The following is a 14509-nucleotide window of genomic DNA, read 5'->3' as shown; positions in this document are numbered from 1 at the left end:
CAGCACGTCACGTTCAGTCTGCAAATAGGATTTTTTTGAATACACAGCGATGTAATAATAAAATCGAGAGATCGTGGTAAAGTTTTCTGCCTTTCATTTTTGTTTTCTTACTTTGATACCTTTTTTCAACTCTATCTGTTGAATATCATATCCATATCGATCATAAATGAAACGCCTCGTTTTGTCTAAGCTCAATTTTTTTTTGTTCCGGCCATTTGAAAAACGGGGAGGAACTCTGTATTCGGGTGGTTTAGTTTTCTTTGTTTTTGTTACCCACGCAAAATCATCTAACACAGAGTTGTTGCAGCTGTTTTTCGAACGACTGTTAAAATTTTTTATAAATGTTTTCCCAGTGTCGAGAAAATCCGGTTTGAAATTTTTGGTTTTTGCGTCTTAACTCGAGCGAATAAAGCGAAGCTTGAAATAGCTTATTTTAATACGTTATTTTTTTTAGTATTTTAGCGCCGTTTTGAAATCGAAAACCTGCAAAAAAAAGTTTGAATATGTTTTGATTTTTTTTTCGTTGTTCTAGTCAATTTTCTACAAAAAGTGTTTTTCAATTTGCTTTCTATGCCTGTCGAATGTGCCTAATCTCCACTTTTTCGTTGAGTTCTTTTTATCACAATCACACCACGCCGGAAAAAAACGACATGAATTTGAAATTTTTTAAAATATTTTTCTAAGACTATGGTCGGAACATTCTGTGCTACTTGCACAGTAACGGGCTATCCTTTTTCAAATATGGTTTGTTTTATATGATGCAAAAGTAGTCTACCCAAAATTGTAGTTAGGTTTTCAGGTAGATAGAATTTTGTATATTGTCGGAAACAACTATTCGTTGTCTGAAATAATACAGATTGGATTCACACAATTTGATCTTTAATTTAGAATGATGTGATTTGTGGCCTATTTAGACAATTTTTTCGAAGAGAAAGTGATAAGTTGAGGACACTCATTTTTCTTGTTTTTTTTCGGGTTCATTTCCCTTTTGGAGGGTAAATTACACCGTCTAAGAAATATTAACTCGGGCAAAAAGTAAACTTAATTGATTTTGTGTAGCTTTCAGTTTCATCAATGTTTTAGTTCATTAACTCTTTTCTGTGTCTACATTTAGGTTAAACGTTTTTTTATTAGTTGAGTTGTTAGTATAATTTTCGCGTCTTTAAACCAATAATGCCCATATTTTTGTCCGCCCGCACTTCCAGTTGTCGAATCGTTAGCTTCGACACATTTGAAAAATCTATCATTCTCTTCTAAGTTCTCTTCTAAGAATTTAAATTGAATTAGCTTTAATATGTACTCTCATTTTCGAGGTTTAAAGCGGAGAGAAGTTTAGTTAACCTTTTGATTGTTTTCAGAACATTAAATGATGATGGAAGTGTATGCATCCACTTACGAGCGCTATCTCGTAGGATACAAATTGACTCTCAACAGAAACAGTAATTCAGAAGCGACAGAGTTGAAAAGTGAAGAGAAGTCAGAAGATAATGTGATTTGTACGAAGCTGGAGTTGCAATTCCGAATACACTCGGCAGCTAGTAGTCTGCGCTGTGTATCGACCAATGGGAGTGTTTTGGCCTGTGGCAGTTCAGATGAGGCCATCTATCTCTATGACGTCACGAGTAGACGAGAGTTGGGACCTGTGAGGTTTCACTCGGCAACTGTTAACTGCATCGACTTCTTCCAAAAGAGACTAATGGTATCGGGAGCTGAAGATGGAAGTGTTTGTGTGTGGGACTGCAGCGGACTCACTTTCTCACTACTCAAACAGTTCCGTCTGAAGAAAGCAGTGTTGTCTGTATCAGTGGAACCCACAAGTGGAAGAGTGGCACTCACTACAGACGCAGGAGGATATGTGAAAGTGTGGGACCTGTGCTCGTGTGTGCTAGCATACAGTATGCCTGTCAAATGGAAACCACACACAGTTTTATGGCCTCCTCTGCTCAAATCAAAGTCAAGTTCAGGCAATAATGAGACAGAGTCTAAAATAGACAGATTTGCAATACTCGGAGATAAAATTCTGGATGTTAAGAGTCTCAATGATGGACAGACCATAGCATCTTTCAAAATAGACAATTGCGGTTTATTGACTTGTGCCAAGTTCGTGACTGATAAGCTGCTAGTTGTCTCAACTGATGCGGGACATTTGATACTTGTCAGCTTAGAAGACAACAAGACAATCGAACTGAGAAATGCACACAACTCGCGCATTAAAGGTTTATCAGTACAACCCAACGATGAACAATTAAATAAATTTACTGTTTTCAGCGGAAGCTCAGATGGCTTCATCAAAGTGTGGACTTCAGATGTTGCCAAAGAGCCTTTAGATCTTTGTTTTGTTACTTTGGTTAATGTCAAATGCAGAATTACTTCTTTGACATCTGCGTCAATACAAGAGTAATAAAAAAACATTTTGTTTTGTCTCAATTAATTCGAGTATATTCAGAAAAATAAAACACTGTTGTAGAAAGCATCTTACGAAAGCAAAATCAGGCGACAATAAAACAGTAGTCGAAACTGTCTTAAATTTCTTAGAAATACGAAAGAATTGTATAGATCAAATCATAACAAAGCAAACGCTGGAGTTATTGGTCGAGTTCACTTTTTCAAATCGAAGTCGCACTAATTTGATTGTTTAACTTGCTTGATAGAACGAAAATTAAGCTTTCCAAGAAGAAAAAGGCAAGAGGCAAAATTAAAATCTCAATTATTGGTCCAAGTCTTTATTTCAAATTGGGTTGTTTTTTACAAAAAAAAGTTTGAATCATGAAAAATTGTTGAACTTTGAAGGGCTTGAAGATTTAAAAATAAGAGGTGAAATAATAAAAAAAAAAGACAAATCCAAAAAATAAATTTTAAAATTTTTCTCAAAATCATCAAAAGAAAATGGTCAAATAATTGTGTACTACATGATTGCTTAGAATGTTGTGATCTGGTTAGTCGAGAGATATCTGGTGTTTATTGTAACAATCACGCTAAGAAGTGATTGAAAAAGAATCATGGCGCAGGTTGTTTTTTTTTCGTACCCACCTCGAGGAAAGCTCGCAGAGTCTAGCCTGGTATTATTCGTGACTCTGAGTAGGTGGCAAGAAAAAATGGCGGAAAAAATTAAGTGAAGATTTTTTATTTACACTTGCTAGAGCAAGTGTTTTGTAATCGGGAACTAGACTTTTTCCGTACACAGTTATCTTACAAATATAAGAAATTGAACTTGCCGTTTTATTGAAATTTAACAACTTCCTGGCTCTCGAGGGAATGCTGGGCTTCGTTTTTTTTTTCAGTATAGATGAAGTTGAAAGTTTTTTACGGGAAAATTGAAATGTCGAGTTTTTGTCTGTCTGCTTGTTTCGTCCGCTTAGTTGATATATCGCGGGTTTTTCTTGAAGCAATTTTCATCGTAGTTGCAGGTGTTATTGTTTACTTCTGTAATACTAATGTTCCTGACCCTAACATATTTTATCTTTTTCAAGCTTGAAAGTTTTTTCTGCCTAAATCGTTTCGGCTAATGTTTCATCTGATTAGTCAGATTAATTTATGTCGTTTGAATGGAATTATTACTAAAAAAATTGGTTACTGTTTTGAAAATACTCCAAGGCGTTTGTGGTTTAAAAGTTTATTGATATATGCGAAAAGCTTATTTAATGATGGTTGTTGGGTTTCCCGTTTTTTTTTTTTTGAAATTGAACTTTTGTATTGTTTCCAAATAAATCTCAACTTTTTTTGCATCTATTTTTTCTATTCAGTTATTTCCGTTTCATTTGCCATTTGCTACTTTTCATTGCTATGAGTGCGTTGTAGCGCAAGTGATGCGGAGCTCCGCTTTGCCTATGTTTTGTGTGTTAAGTTGAGTCATTTTTGGAACATAATTTGTTTTTTTTTCCCCTTGTGATAGCAATTTATTTGCTATCGGGAACTAGACTATTTTGGGTAGGAAACAATTGGAAAGAAATTAGATTTGATAAATTTTAGAACCTCGACATTCTTCCTTTATTTTTTTCTACGCGCGAAACTTTGAACCACAAGGTTTGGACTTTGAGTTCCGGTCAGACCTTGTTTTTCCGACACAATGGGGAGGAACTTTGTATTCGGGTGTGTTTTAGTTTTTTTCAACGCAGAATCAGCTGGCACAAAAAGTTATTGCTGAGAGTTGAGTGATATATCATATACAAACGACATAGAATTTTCGCATTAATGAGTAAAACCGGTTTGAAATTTTTGATTTTTCGTCTCAAATCGAGCGGACAGGCTTACAATAGCTTATTGTAATGTTTTAAAAGCTTAGAATAGCTTAATTTAAAATATATTAATTAAGTGTTACTTGAGTAAAGCTAGTTTTTTGAGTTTTTAGCGCTTTTTTGGAAGCAAAGCTTGAATAATTCAAAAACTGCAAAAAATGGGTTTTTTTTCTGAGTAGTTTTGCTACAAAAATTGTTTTTCAAGTTGCTCATTTTGTTATGACTCAAATATGCTTTATCTCAAATTTTTTCTGCTTTTATCACACCACGCCGAAAAAAACGACACTAGTTTGAAAAAACTGTGTTTTCTTGAGACCATGGTCGAAACATTCTCTGCTACTGGCACAGTAATCAACTATCCTTGTTTTTTTTGAAATATGATTAAGCATGATATGAGAATTTGATTAAGCAATTGTTTGTCGGCTTACTATTTATCGGCTTAATTTCAGAAGCTAAATTAATGATTTTCATTGTAGTTTACAGTCGTTCTGTACTTAACGAACTCTTGTTTTGATTAAATTCCTGTTTGTTGGTTTTTTTTCACTTAATTAGTTTCAGTTTAACTGATATCGCCCTAGCGATCTTAATTTTTGACGTTTGAGAGCATTAATTGTTTTTATGCTTTTCAGGAGGGGTCAGATGGGAAGTTAGTGTGGCGTCTTTGAGTTTTAAAACTTCAAAGTTTGATAGTCATAATAATGGCTATTTTGTTTTGGCTCAACCGGTGTCTACCCAAGTTTTGTCACCTACGTGCCGATGCGGTAAATGGTATTCTAAGTTTTTCAACGCTGCTGATTTTGTTTCTCGCCTGTGTTTTCCGTAATTTGAACAGCCATCGAGACAAATTGATGAAAGTTAGATGTGTTTTTTCCCCTATGGGGACCATTTAAAAAATGAGGAGGAACATAGTATTTTAGTTTTTCTTTTTTTTCTCCGCTCAAACACTGATTCGAACATTTAAAAAATTCAAAAAACGCTTTAGTGTTGAGAATTTGCAGGGTTGGAAGTTGTCTACGACATTTGAACTTTAATCTTTGCCGAACCTAATTTTACCACATTTTTGACATGATTATGCCGCCAAATTAGTAAACTGAAAGACTCAAAACTCAAAAATCAAAAGAAATCATTTAAAAGCAACAACTAAACTACGATTTGAAATTGGAATCTGAATCACCCAAAAGTATTGCCATTGTCATTGGCGCCCAATAGTTTTTAAAACAAAGAAACCGAAACCAAGGTTTTTTTTTGTTGGAAAAATCAACGAACCCATCCTTATACTAACCAGTCATATAGTTTATTATTTTTTTTTTTGGATTGTAAGTTCCAAAGAAAAAAAAAACTCAAAATCATTTTTTTTTGTTACAATACAATTGCGAGGGTTCCATGTAATCAAAGGAATTACATATTGGCCATTTACATTTTTGTCTGACACGTCAAAAAGTGAATTAAGTTTAGGAGACAAAGTCAATTAAAAATGAATTCAACCTATGATGCTGTTTTTAAAGTCATAGAAACAGACGTAGAAATTTTAGCAAAAGCAATTAACCAAGCCATAAGCGATTCCGACGAAGTACAGATCATAAACGATTTCTTAACGGAATTGAAGAGCTTGCTTGACGATGCCAATAACGAAGCAGTCAAGATAATACGCACCGGAACGGACCAGCAAGACTCAATCATTGAACGATTGAAAACTTTGAAAGTTTTGTACCGAACGATCCAACTACGATCAAAACGATACGAGCGTACCCTCAACAACACTGCCACGTCTTCTTTAAACTCATCACGAGTAGCCAGCAACGTCTCGACGCCTTCAATAATACGACAAGCCTTGGAAAATCTTCCCCTTCGACGCCAAACGGAAAGTTTAACCCGTAGTACCACTACACAAAACGTCACCATGGACCAGGACACCCCGGACGATTCGCCACAATTTTCAGGATTGCCAGCAATCTTAAACGCTACTTCAAACCACAGATCAAATTCCGCCCAGGACAATTCAGGACTCCTACTTCGCCCCGGATCTAACAGCGACGCCAATACCTTGGATCATCGCATTCATCAACAACAAACAGAAACTGTTGGAACTCAAACTGCCCATGGAACTCACCTCCATCCTCAGTCAAACCTCTCATTGCAGCAGCCGAACGCCGACTTGTCACAAAGTTCAAACCTTCAGCCGAACCACCCAGAAGCTCAACTTCAAGGAACGACAAAAGAATTGAACAATGGAACTCAACTCCAAATCGACAACCAGCAATTGACAGCAACAGTGGGACGAAGACCGAACTCAGAAGCTCAACTTCATGAAACGTCACCACACTCCAACCCTGGAACTCAAATCCAAGTTTTCAATCAGCAGATGAACGCACCAGCAACCCAACAAAGAAATGTTTCAGAGCCAATATTTCTTCCTACAGCAACTTCAAAAGCAGCTCAGAGTCAAATGATTGGACAGCAAATCACACACCCAATTATTGCTCCCCAGACAGCTAGCCCCCCACATGGACTATACCAGCCTTCAAGCCTTCAACAGAACCAGCCTCCAAGTCAGCAACAGAGGACACATAATCCGAATAGCGCCTTTAGACCCATCTTGACGATTGGAAATCAGAATTCAACCAATCATCCCCCCACCAACGTGTTCAGTGGACACCAGACGACAGCTAAGGGTATCACAAACATCAATGGAGTACCGATACCAGCACTACTGCCAACAAACCAAGGAGATCAACGAACAGCAACAAATTGGACCTCCAGCCAGCCGACCCTGACTCACCAATGTACACAACCTGCCATGCGATCGTACCAGGAAGGATTTCTGGGAACCACGACAGCATACAACCCTACGAACATGCTGACATCATCAACCACAGCCTTCACTCATGCAGGCTGCAGGGGACCAACAGGAACAACTCACCAAAATATCAACCGACCTCCCCCTCATCAACATGCAGTCCATCAACATGCAGCACATCAACATGCAGCACATCAGAACCAGCCGACTTATTTCCCGATTCCTACCAACCTTGGAACAGCACCGACAGACCACAACCATCATCAAACGATCTCGAAGACATTCAGGAAATCAGTGCCCATTGTCAAACCATTCATATTCGACGGAGAACCTGAACAATGGTTAGATTGGATAGGACTGTTCAACGCAACCATCAACAGCACCGACATGACAAACTCGGAAAAGATGACACATCTGCAGAAACTTGTATCCGGAGATGCCAAATCTCTCATCCGAGGATATGGATGCAATGGAGCAATGTATGACGCAGCCCTTCAGCGACTGGAAAACGACTTTGGTAACCCGACGAAGATAGTTACATCCTTCCTTCGACGACTCGACGCCATCAGCGGCCCCAATCTACGACATACCAGAAGCTACAAGGACCTCGCCAACTTCCTACAGACAATGGTCGATACATTCACGACACTTGGATTCCAGCACGATCTACACTCTACGACAAATGTCCAAACAGTTTTGTCAAAACTGCCTACCCCTTGCCGACTAGAATGGAATAGATACAATCTGCAATGCAACATCAGACAACCATCACTCATCGACCTCACCAATTGGTTTAACATCTACGCCGAAGCATGCAGCGATTTGCCGAGCAACAGCAACAACAATAACACCAGAAACAGCAGCAGCAGCAACAACTACAACAGCAGCAACACTCAAGGATCATCATCCAACGGTCACACCCACCAACATGGACCATCGGATCACCGCGCCAATCAGAACCACCGGAACCAGCAACGCAGCCAGCAGCAACATAAATCTGGACAAAAGGATCAACGACGAGATTTTTGCCCGGAGAAACGCAATTGCCAGTACCTTGGAAAATGCCATCACTTCATCGCAATGAACCCAAAGGACAGATTACAGCATGCCAGGGACCTACAACTATGTTTCAACTGCCTCAGCCCCCACAAGTTCGCCGACTGTCAATCAACGCAAACCTGCCGGACGGACGGATGCAGTAAGAAACACCACACACTTCTGCACAACAGCAGCACCTACAACTCGACGACACAAAGGGAGACAGCCAACCGGAACTCCAGACAACATGACGACACCACCAACTGCAGCACCAGCATAAACAGAAGGAAATCGACTCGCCACATTCCGACCCTGCCAATAACGATCTCTCATGGCAAACATACAGTTCATGCCTATGCAATGCTTGATTGTGGAAGCAAACTGACATTGCTTAAATCATCAATCGCCCTCCAACTCAAACCAGATCTGCAGTTAGACGACACCATCCAGCTAAACCAAGCACTGACATCATCAGACACAGCTTCTACAAAGATGACGATTGCGATTGGACCCTACAACCAGCAAAAGCAGCCATTTCAACTAAATGACATCGACGTCATAATGGATTGGAACCTTTCCCAATTCAACCCTGAACTCGTCAACTCCATCTGCCAAAGAAACGAGCCTCTTCAACACATTCGGATAGCCACACTGCCCTCGAAAGAAATCGGAATCATCATTGGATGCGATTTCGCCGAACTCGTGACACCTTCAGAAGTAATCCATTCAAAACAAAATGTGCCTATTGGATGGAAAACGCCACTTGGATGGTCTCTCTGTGGACGGGATTCTACACCGACCAGCAGTCAAACTCTCGCGAGTATTGGACCACAGTAACAACTAGATGACCAACATGATCAACGACAGCTAACAACTAGATGACCATTACAATCAACGACGACGTACCATCAGCTTCAACGAACAATTTTCTAATTTGCAACCTGCAAATGGGCCCGGCTATGTCTACGACATTTGAACTTTAATCTTTGCCGAACCTAATTTTACCACATTTTTGACATGATTATGCCGCCAAATTAGTAAACTGAAAGACTCAAAACTCAAAAATCAAAAGAAATCATTTAAAAGCAACAACTAAACTACGATTTGAAATTGGAATCTGAATCACCCAAAAGTATTGCCATTGTCAGAAGTTGTGATTTTCCATCTTAATTCGAGCAATTTTTCGTCTTAGCTTCTTATTTTAAGGGCTCAAAAGCCTAATTTAAGCCATATAAATAAGTGTTTACTCTAGTAATTAGTAAAACCAGTAGTTAGAAAAATTAGTTTTTTTTTGAAAATTTCAGCGTTTTTGGAAAATAAAAGCTTCAATAATTCAAAAAAGTGCCAAAAAATTTATGTTTTTTCCCTTTTTTTCTAATGATTTTGCAAAAATGATTTTCCAGTTTGCTTTTTTACTATGGCCGTCGAACATGCTTAACCTCTAGTTTTTCTTACAGATCCTTTCATCTTACCACGCCGAAAAAACGACACTAATTTGAAAAATTTTATGGGTGTTTTTAAGACATGGTCGGAACATTCTGTGCTGCTTGCGCAGTAACCGGCTATCCTTGTATTTTTTCTATTTAATTGTTTCGTCGTTCATTTCTTTTTGCTAGCTTGTAATGTTATGCTTGCTTTATTTCGCTAGTGTTGTGAACCTCCGTTTCGTCTCTGTGTTGATTTAAACATAATCAGTTTTTTAATTAATTGATTTTGATTTGATAATTTGCGATGATATATCCGACCAGAAAGTTTGGCGATTCTTGCTTACTGACCTGACCTGACCTGACCGCTTAATCTTGTTTTATCCAGTTATGTAATTGTTCTTTGCTATTGTACATAGTAGATTAAGTTTTTTAGCAGCGGGTTTAAAGTGTTCCAAAAAAGACCAATTGATAAAGTAAATTTTCAAACCCTACAATCGATTCGATAGATGTAAAACATTTTTTATGGTGCATTGCATTAGCTTTATAACGAATGTCCAATGGAATTAATTTGAAGGCTGGATGAAGATTATTCATTTCTGATAACCCGATTTTCGGAAAACGTGTCTCATTTTGTTTGTGTTTCATCTAGTCGTCTAATGCAGATAGCTAGAGTAACCGATGGTTTCAGATCATATCTGCAAAATTGTTGAGCATGCGCTTAAAATTGGACCTTTAATTCAAATAGCTCCACTCAAAATATTTCAAACAAAAAGTCTTGAAAATGATATTTGAAAAAAGTATCAGGGAATATGGTGACAAGTGGGCATGGCATGGTGACAAGTTATCACGCAGCTAGCCAAAAGTTTATGAAACTTTAAAAATTCATTAATGTGCAGTTTATTATCTTTCAGATTTAACGTTGAACAAAATAGTGACAGCTGTGTCATTTTAAAGGCTGAGAGATGGTGTTCTTCTTTGTCTCCAATAGTGAGTCGTTGATTTTTTGTTCCTTCGACAGAAATAGGCGCTCAACAGGCATGAATTTAGTTTTTTGAGGGGGTTGGACTTTCAAAAAAATTATAAACGTTTTGTGGACCTATTTTAAGTCAGCTTAGTTGAGTTTCCGAGCTCTCTCTCGAAACGATATTAAAACCCTATTTTTAGCCTAGTTTTTATTATTTGGGGTTTAAAATGTTATTATCTTTCTATGATTATTATTAAAATGTTGCAACGACTAGAAGTGGTCAATTTGGTTTTCGAGTTCGTAACCTTGACTGATATGACATTTTAGTTAAAGACGAGAAAGGAGTACCTTACAAATATTACATGGGTCGGGACAAGACCGAAAGTAAGTGCAAAAAGAAGTTGTATTGTTGCCTCTAAAGCACTTAATTGTTTGTCAACGAGTGTAATGTATAGTGTGTGCTGTTCAGACGAAGACCTCATCAAGTATGGATGGCCTGAAGATTTCTGGTAAATTGATGCCTCGCCCCAGTGGACTTCTGGTCCAAATTTATTCAGTCGAAGTCTAGAATTATCTAAATTGAGACGAAAATGCTTGCACCTGATAGGTTGAAACCGTATGTTAGGCTTCTAATGAGCTGATCGGATTTGGTCAGCAGAGATTTTCAATTGTTATTGATCACAACTAGCGGAAAAATAAGTATTGAAAAAGCTCTTTTTTGATCGTTGTTCGTGATTGTATAATTAATAGCAAAAAGTTCGTACAGGCAGAATTAATCAAAAATACTTGCAAATTTTAATTTTTAGGCGACGTTGAGACATTAAGTTTGTCTGCAAAACAAGCTTTTGCATGTAAAAAATTTTTATAAATATAGTTCATTTGTTCTTTTTAATTAATTTGGTCTGTCCGAACTTTATGCAATTCCCTATAGTTAGCGTAGTAATTAGAGTGGCATTGTTTTGCATAGGTTTCACGTGGACAAACTGTCGTCGGCGCACGTGTATGTGCGACAGTCGGCAGACAAGACAGTGTACGACATCCCAGAGAGTGTGGTGAGAGAGTGCTCCCAACTAGTCAAGGAGAACAGCATCGAAGGTAAGGAGCTGCAGCAGATAGACACAGGCAAAGACAAAAATATGAAAAACATAGAGCTGAGAAAAAGATCAACATGTGCCGTAATAATAGTGCTGACTCGTGATTTTCAAAATTCAGCTACACGCTGTAGTGTTATCTTTATACCGTATGGACACCATACCATGTGTTCTGGGTGCATAGCATAATTAAGGAATGTCTGGTCCAAATCGTGATCGTGCGTTATCTAGTCTAGATGTCACGACCTCAAAGTTAAGGTAACAAAACATCGCAGATATAAGATCCATATTCAGTGGAATCCTCTTTCAGTCTCTTTGTGTACGAACTGCTATCTGTTCTTTTGCTTGTGATATGAGTGTGCTGTAGGACACAAGAAGGATTGTGTGGATGTAGTGTACACAGGGTGGAGCAATCTGAAAAAGACGGGGGACATGGTGGAGGGACAGGTGGGTTTCCACTCACCCTCCCAAGTCATCAAAGTCAAGAATGTCGAGAAGAACAGAGACCTCATCAGGTATCAAATACTCAAGCACACACAACATGTATGCGCATACCTATGTTGATTCACTCTTAGCAAAAGAGCAAAAACATCTGAGAGGGTAAACAAATGAGATCATTTCGGGTCGTTTTTATGATGATCTTGTCTTCGTTGAATCATAGCCTCAGTAGTAGTCATATGAGAGACTTAGAATGTGAGATATAAAAAAACCGAATTGTGGTGTCTGCATATGAATATGAGATGCATATATGATGTGTAGGTACATGCAGAAAGGCAAGACTGAGATCGAGATGAGTGAGTTTATCAGTCTGAGAGAGGAGAGAGACAAACTCATCAGGGACAAACAGAGACTCCTCAAACAGGCTAGTCATCCCACTAATACACTCTGTGGTTACGGTTGAGAACTTTCAGAATCGTCGGCGGATTCCAATTGAGTTGCATTTACTACACTTGCTAGAGCAAGTTTATTGCAACCGAGTGCTATGCTTGCCCCCCTCGAATAACTTTGTTCACAGGACTCATCTCTTCAGGTCTGGAATTGCCTGGACTCCCAACAGACCTGTTGACCAACAGAAATGTTTTGAGCATACTTGGATTTTAAATACCCGTTCAATTAGAAAGGTGTTTTTTTATCGTGGTTGTACAATTACGAACTCCTATTTACTATAATTTACTTTTTCATTTTTTTTCTGATTTGAATGATTATTTGGCTTAAAAAATTTGGCGTATCTTATATCGGCTTATTAGCCTCAAAATTAACTCATTGTCACCTCAATTAACGCTTTGTGAATGCTGTTTTTATGCTAGGTCAAGATCGCCAAATCTCATTTTTAATATTTTTGGTTGCAAAATGAAATTCAGTCGTGATAAATCGTAATATGAAAAATTTGGTATAGATGTTTTTTTTTTCAAAAGAGTGACTACGTCTCATTTCGGAGTCGGCTAGCTCGCCATGCTATCTCTATGATATGTTGCAAATGGTGCGAAGCTCTGCTTTGCCTTGGTGTGATAATTCTGGAGGCGAACGAGTTTTCAAAAGTCGTATATTTGAAAGTTGAAATATTCTCGTAAAAAGAAATTGAAAATAACTATTAGAATGTTCATTTATACTAGTTCGTAAACAATTTGATTATCAAGGTCTGATGGCTGTTTTTGTTCAGACAGAAGAAGAGCAGAAGAAGCGAGACATTGAGGAGCAGAAACGGCAGAAGGAACTGAAGTGAGTTGGCTTTGGTTGGGTTACATTTCGTATAAGGCTACAACTTAGTCAAATAATGAACGCTTACTTTCGATACGAGTTGTATATTGAGAGTGAAGTTTTTTTTTGCTAAATCTACTGTAACGAATTTTCCTCTAGCGTTTCTCGCAGCAGTTTTTTATCGTGGCCTATGAAGTTACTCTCCTTGATAAGAGACAAATCGACGTGCCATTTTACTGAATTAGATTAGCTTGATTAGACTTAAGATAGGGTTAAATATTTGTTGATTGTGTTACTGCAGAAGCTACGCTGCATTGAACGATAGTGAAAAGATGAAGAGTAATAAAGACGACGGATACACCAGTGATGACTTCATGTGAAGAGGAGGGGGAGATAAACTATCAGTCATTCTTTGTAAACCAACCATTCTCCACCCAGGTTGGCAGGCAAAAGAGAGGCCCACAGGATCAGGAGAGAAGTGAAAAGAAGAGACTGATTCTTGATCAAGAACTTGAAAAAAAAAAACTAAATAATGAGAGCCAAGTCTATGATATATTTTAAATGTTCCGTAATTGTAACTTTTGAAGTCCAGCTGTTTGAAGTCCAGCTGTTTGAATAGGTTTAAGCAAAAATGATAATTTAAATAGTTTTGTATGCTGAAAAACTGCTAAAATTGCAGCAAGATTTGAACTGAAAAATTGCAGTTCAAATCTCGCTGAATGCCAATTTATTTGTAAGCGACAATTTCATGAGCAAAAAACATCTGGTATATCTGGTCGTCCCCCCTAAATCTGGGCGTCCCCCCTAAATCCGCCCCTGTATGGGACGTAAAGATCCTCCGTCAACGATAAGTTTTTAGTCGATATTGAAGTTCAGGGGTTATTAACATGGTGAAGACTTATTTTCTAAGAGTCGATGAACGTAGCTCGCTTTTTTTAGAATCCATGAACGTTGTTCAGGAAAATTCCTCCGCAAATTCAGGCTCAAATTTACCTTTTGAGGTTTGAATTTTTAATTTAAGTTCCTGTTTGATTTATTAAACAGGTATTATGAAAACGTTTTTTTTTCCAGACGAGATCTGGTTTTTTTTTTTTTTTTTTATTTTTTTTTTTGAGACGCTTTTTCGAAAAATTCGCTTTCCCAAAAAACTACCCGTCAGATTCTCATAAAAGTGGTAACAATGGATTCAGTAGCGTTTCACCTACCTGCCTGCATGAAATTTAGGGCAATTTTTACCCTACCCCACCCCCTACGGTCTT

General features: G+C 38.0%; 2 protein-coding genes across 2 annotated transcripts in view; both read left to right on the top strand.

Moving 5' to 3' along the window:
* The window catches only part of LOC134842817 (coiled-coil domain-containing protein 25-like), a 347041-nt gene extending 333200 nt beyond the window's left edge, over positions 1-13841 (top strand). Inside the window, exons 2-9 of the mRNA XM_063859313.1 lie at positions 10407-10484; positions 10789-10845; positions 10931-10970; positions 11429-11556; positions 11920-12067; positions 12312-12414; positions 13213-13271; positions 13552-13841. Of these exons, the coding sequence (XP_063715383.1) occupies positions 10460-10484; positions 10789-10845; positions 10931-10970; positions 11429-11556; positions 11920-12067; positions 12312-12414; positions 13213-13271; positions 13552-13630 (639 nt within the window). The 5' untranslated portion in view covers positions 10407-10459 and the 3' untranslated portion in view covers positions 13631-13841. The remainder of the gene's footprint in view (positions 1-10406; positions 10485-10788; positions 10846-10930; positions 10971-11428; positions 11557-11919; positions 12068-12311; positions 12415-13212; positions 13272-13551) is intronic.
* Positions 1363-2440, top strand: LOC134856431 (p21-activated protein kinase-interacting protein 1-like). Its single transcript, XM_063872714.1, has one exon. The coding sequence runs from the start codon at positions 1367-1369 to the stop codon at positions 2399-2401; it is 1035 nt and encodes a 344-aa protein (XP_063728784.1). The 5' UTR covers positions 1363-1366; the 3' UTR covers positions 2402-2440.
* Positions 13842-14509: the final 668 nt, after the last annotated feature.

The sequence above is a fragment of the Symsagittifera roscoffensis genome, chromosome 1 (genome assembly GCF_963678635.1).
Source record: "Symsagittifera roscoffensis chromosome 1, txSymRosc1.1, whole genome shotgun sequence".
Taxonomy (NCBI): Eukaryota; Metazoa; Xenacoelomorpha; order Acoela; family Convolutidae; genus Symsagittifera; species Symsagittifera roscoffensis.
The sequence above is the reverse complement of the archived record's forward strand: the minus strand, read 5'-3'. Positions and strand labels throughout refer to the sequence as shown.

What these genes read in the sequence shown, in the direction of transcription:
- LOC134856431 (XM_063872714.1), top strand. Translation starts at nt 1,367, where the DNA reads ATGATGATGGAAGTGTATGCATCCACTTACGAGCGCTATCTCGTAGGA.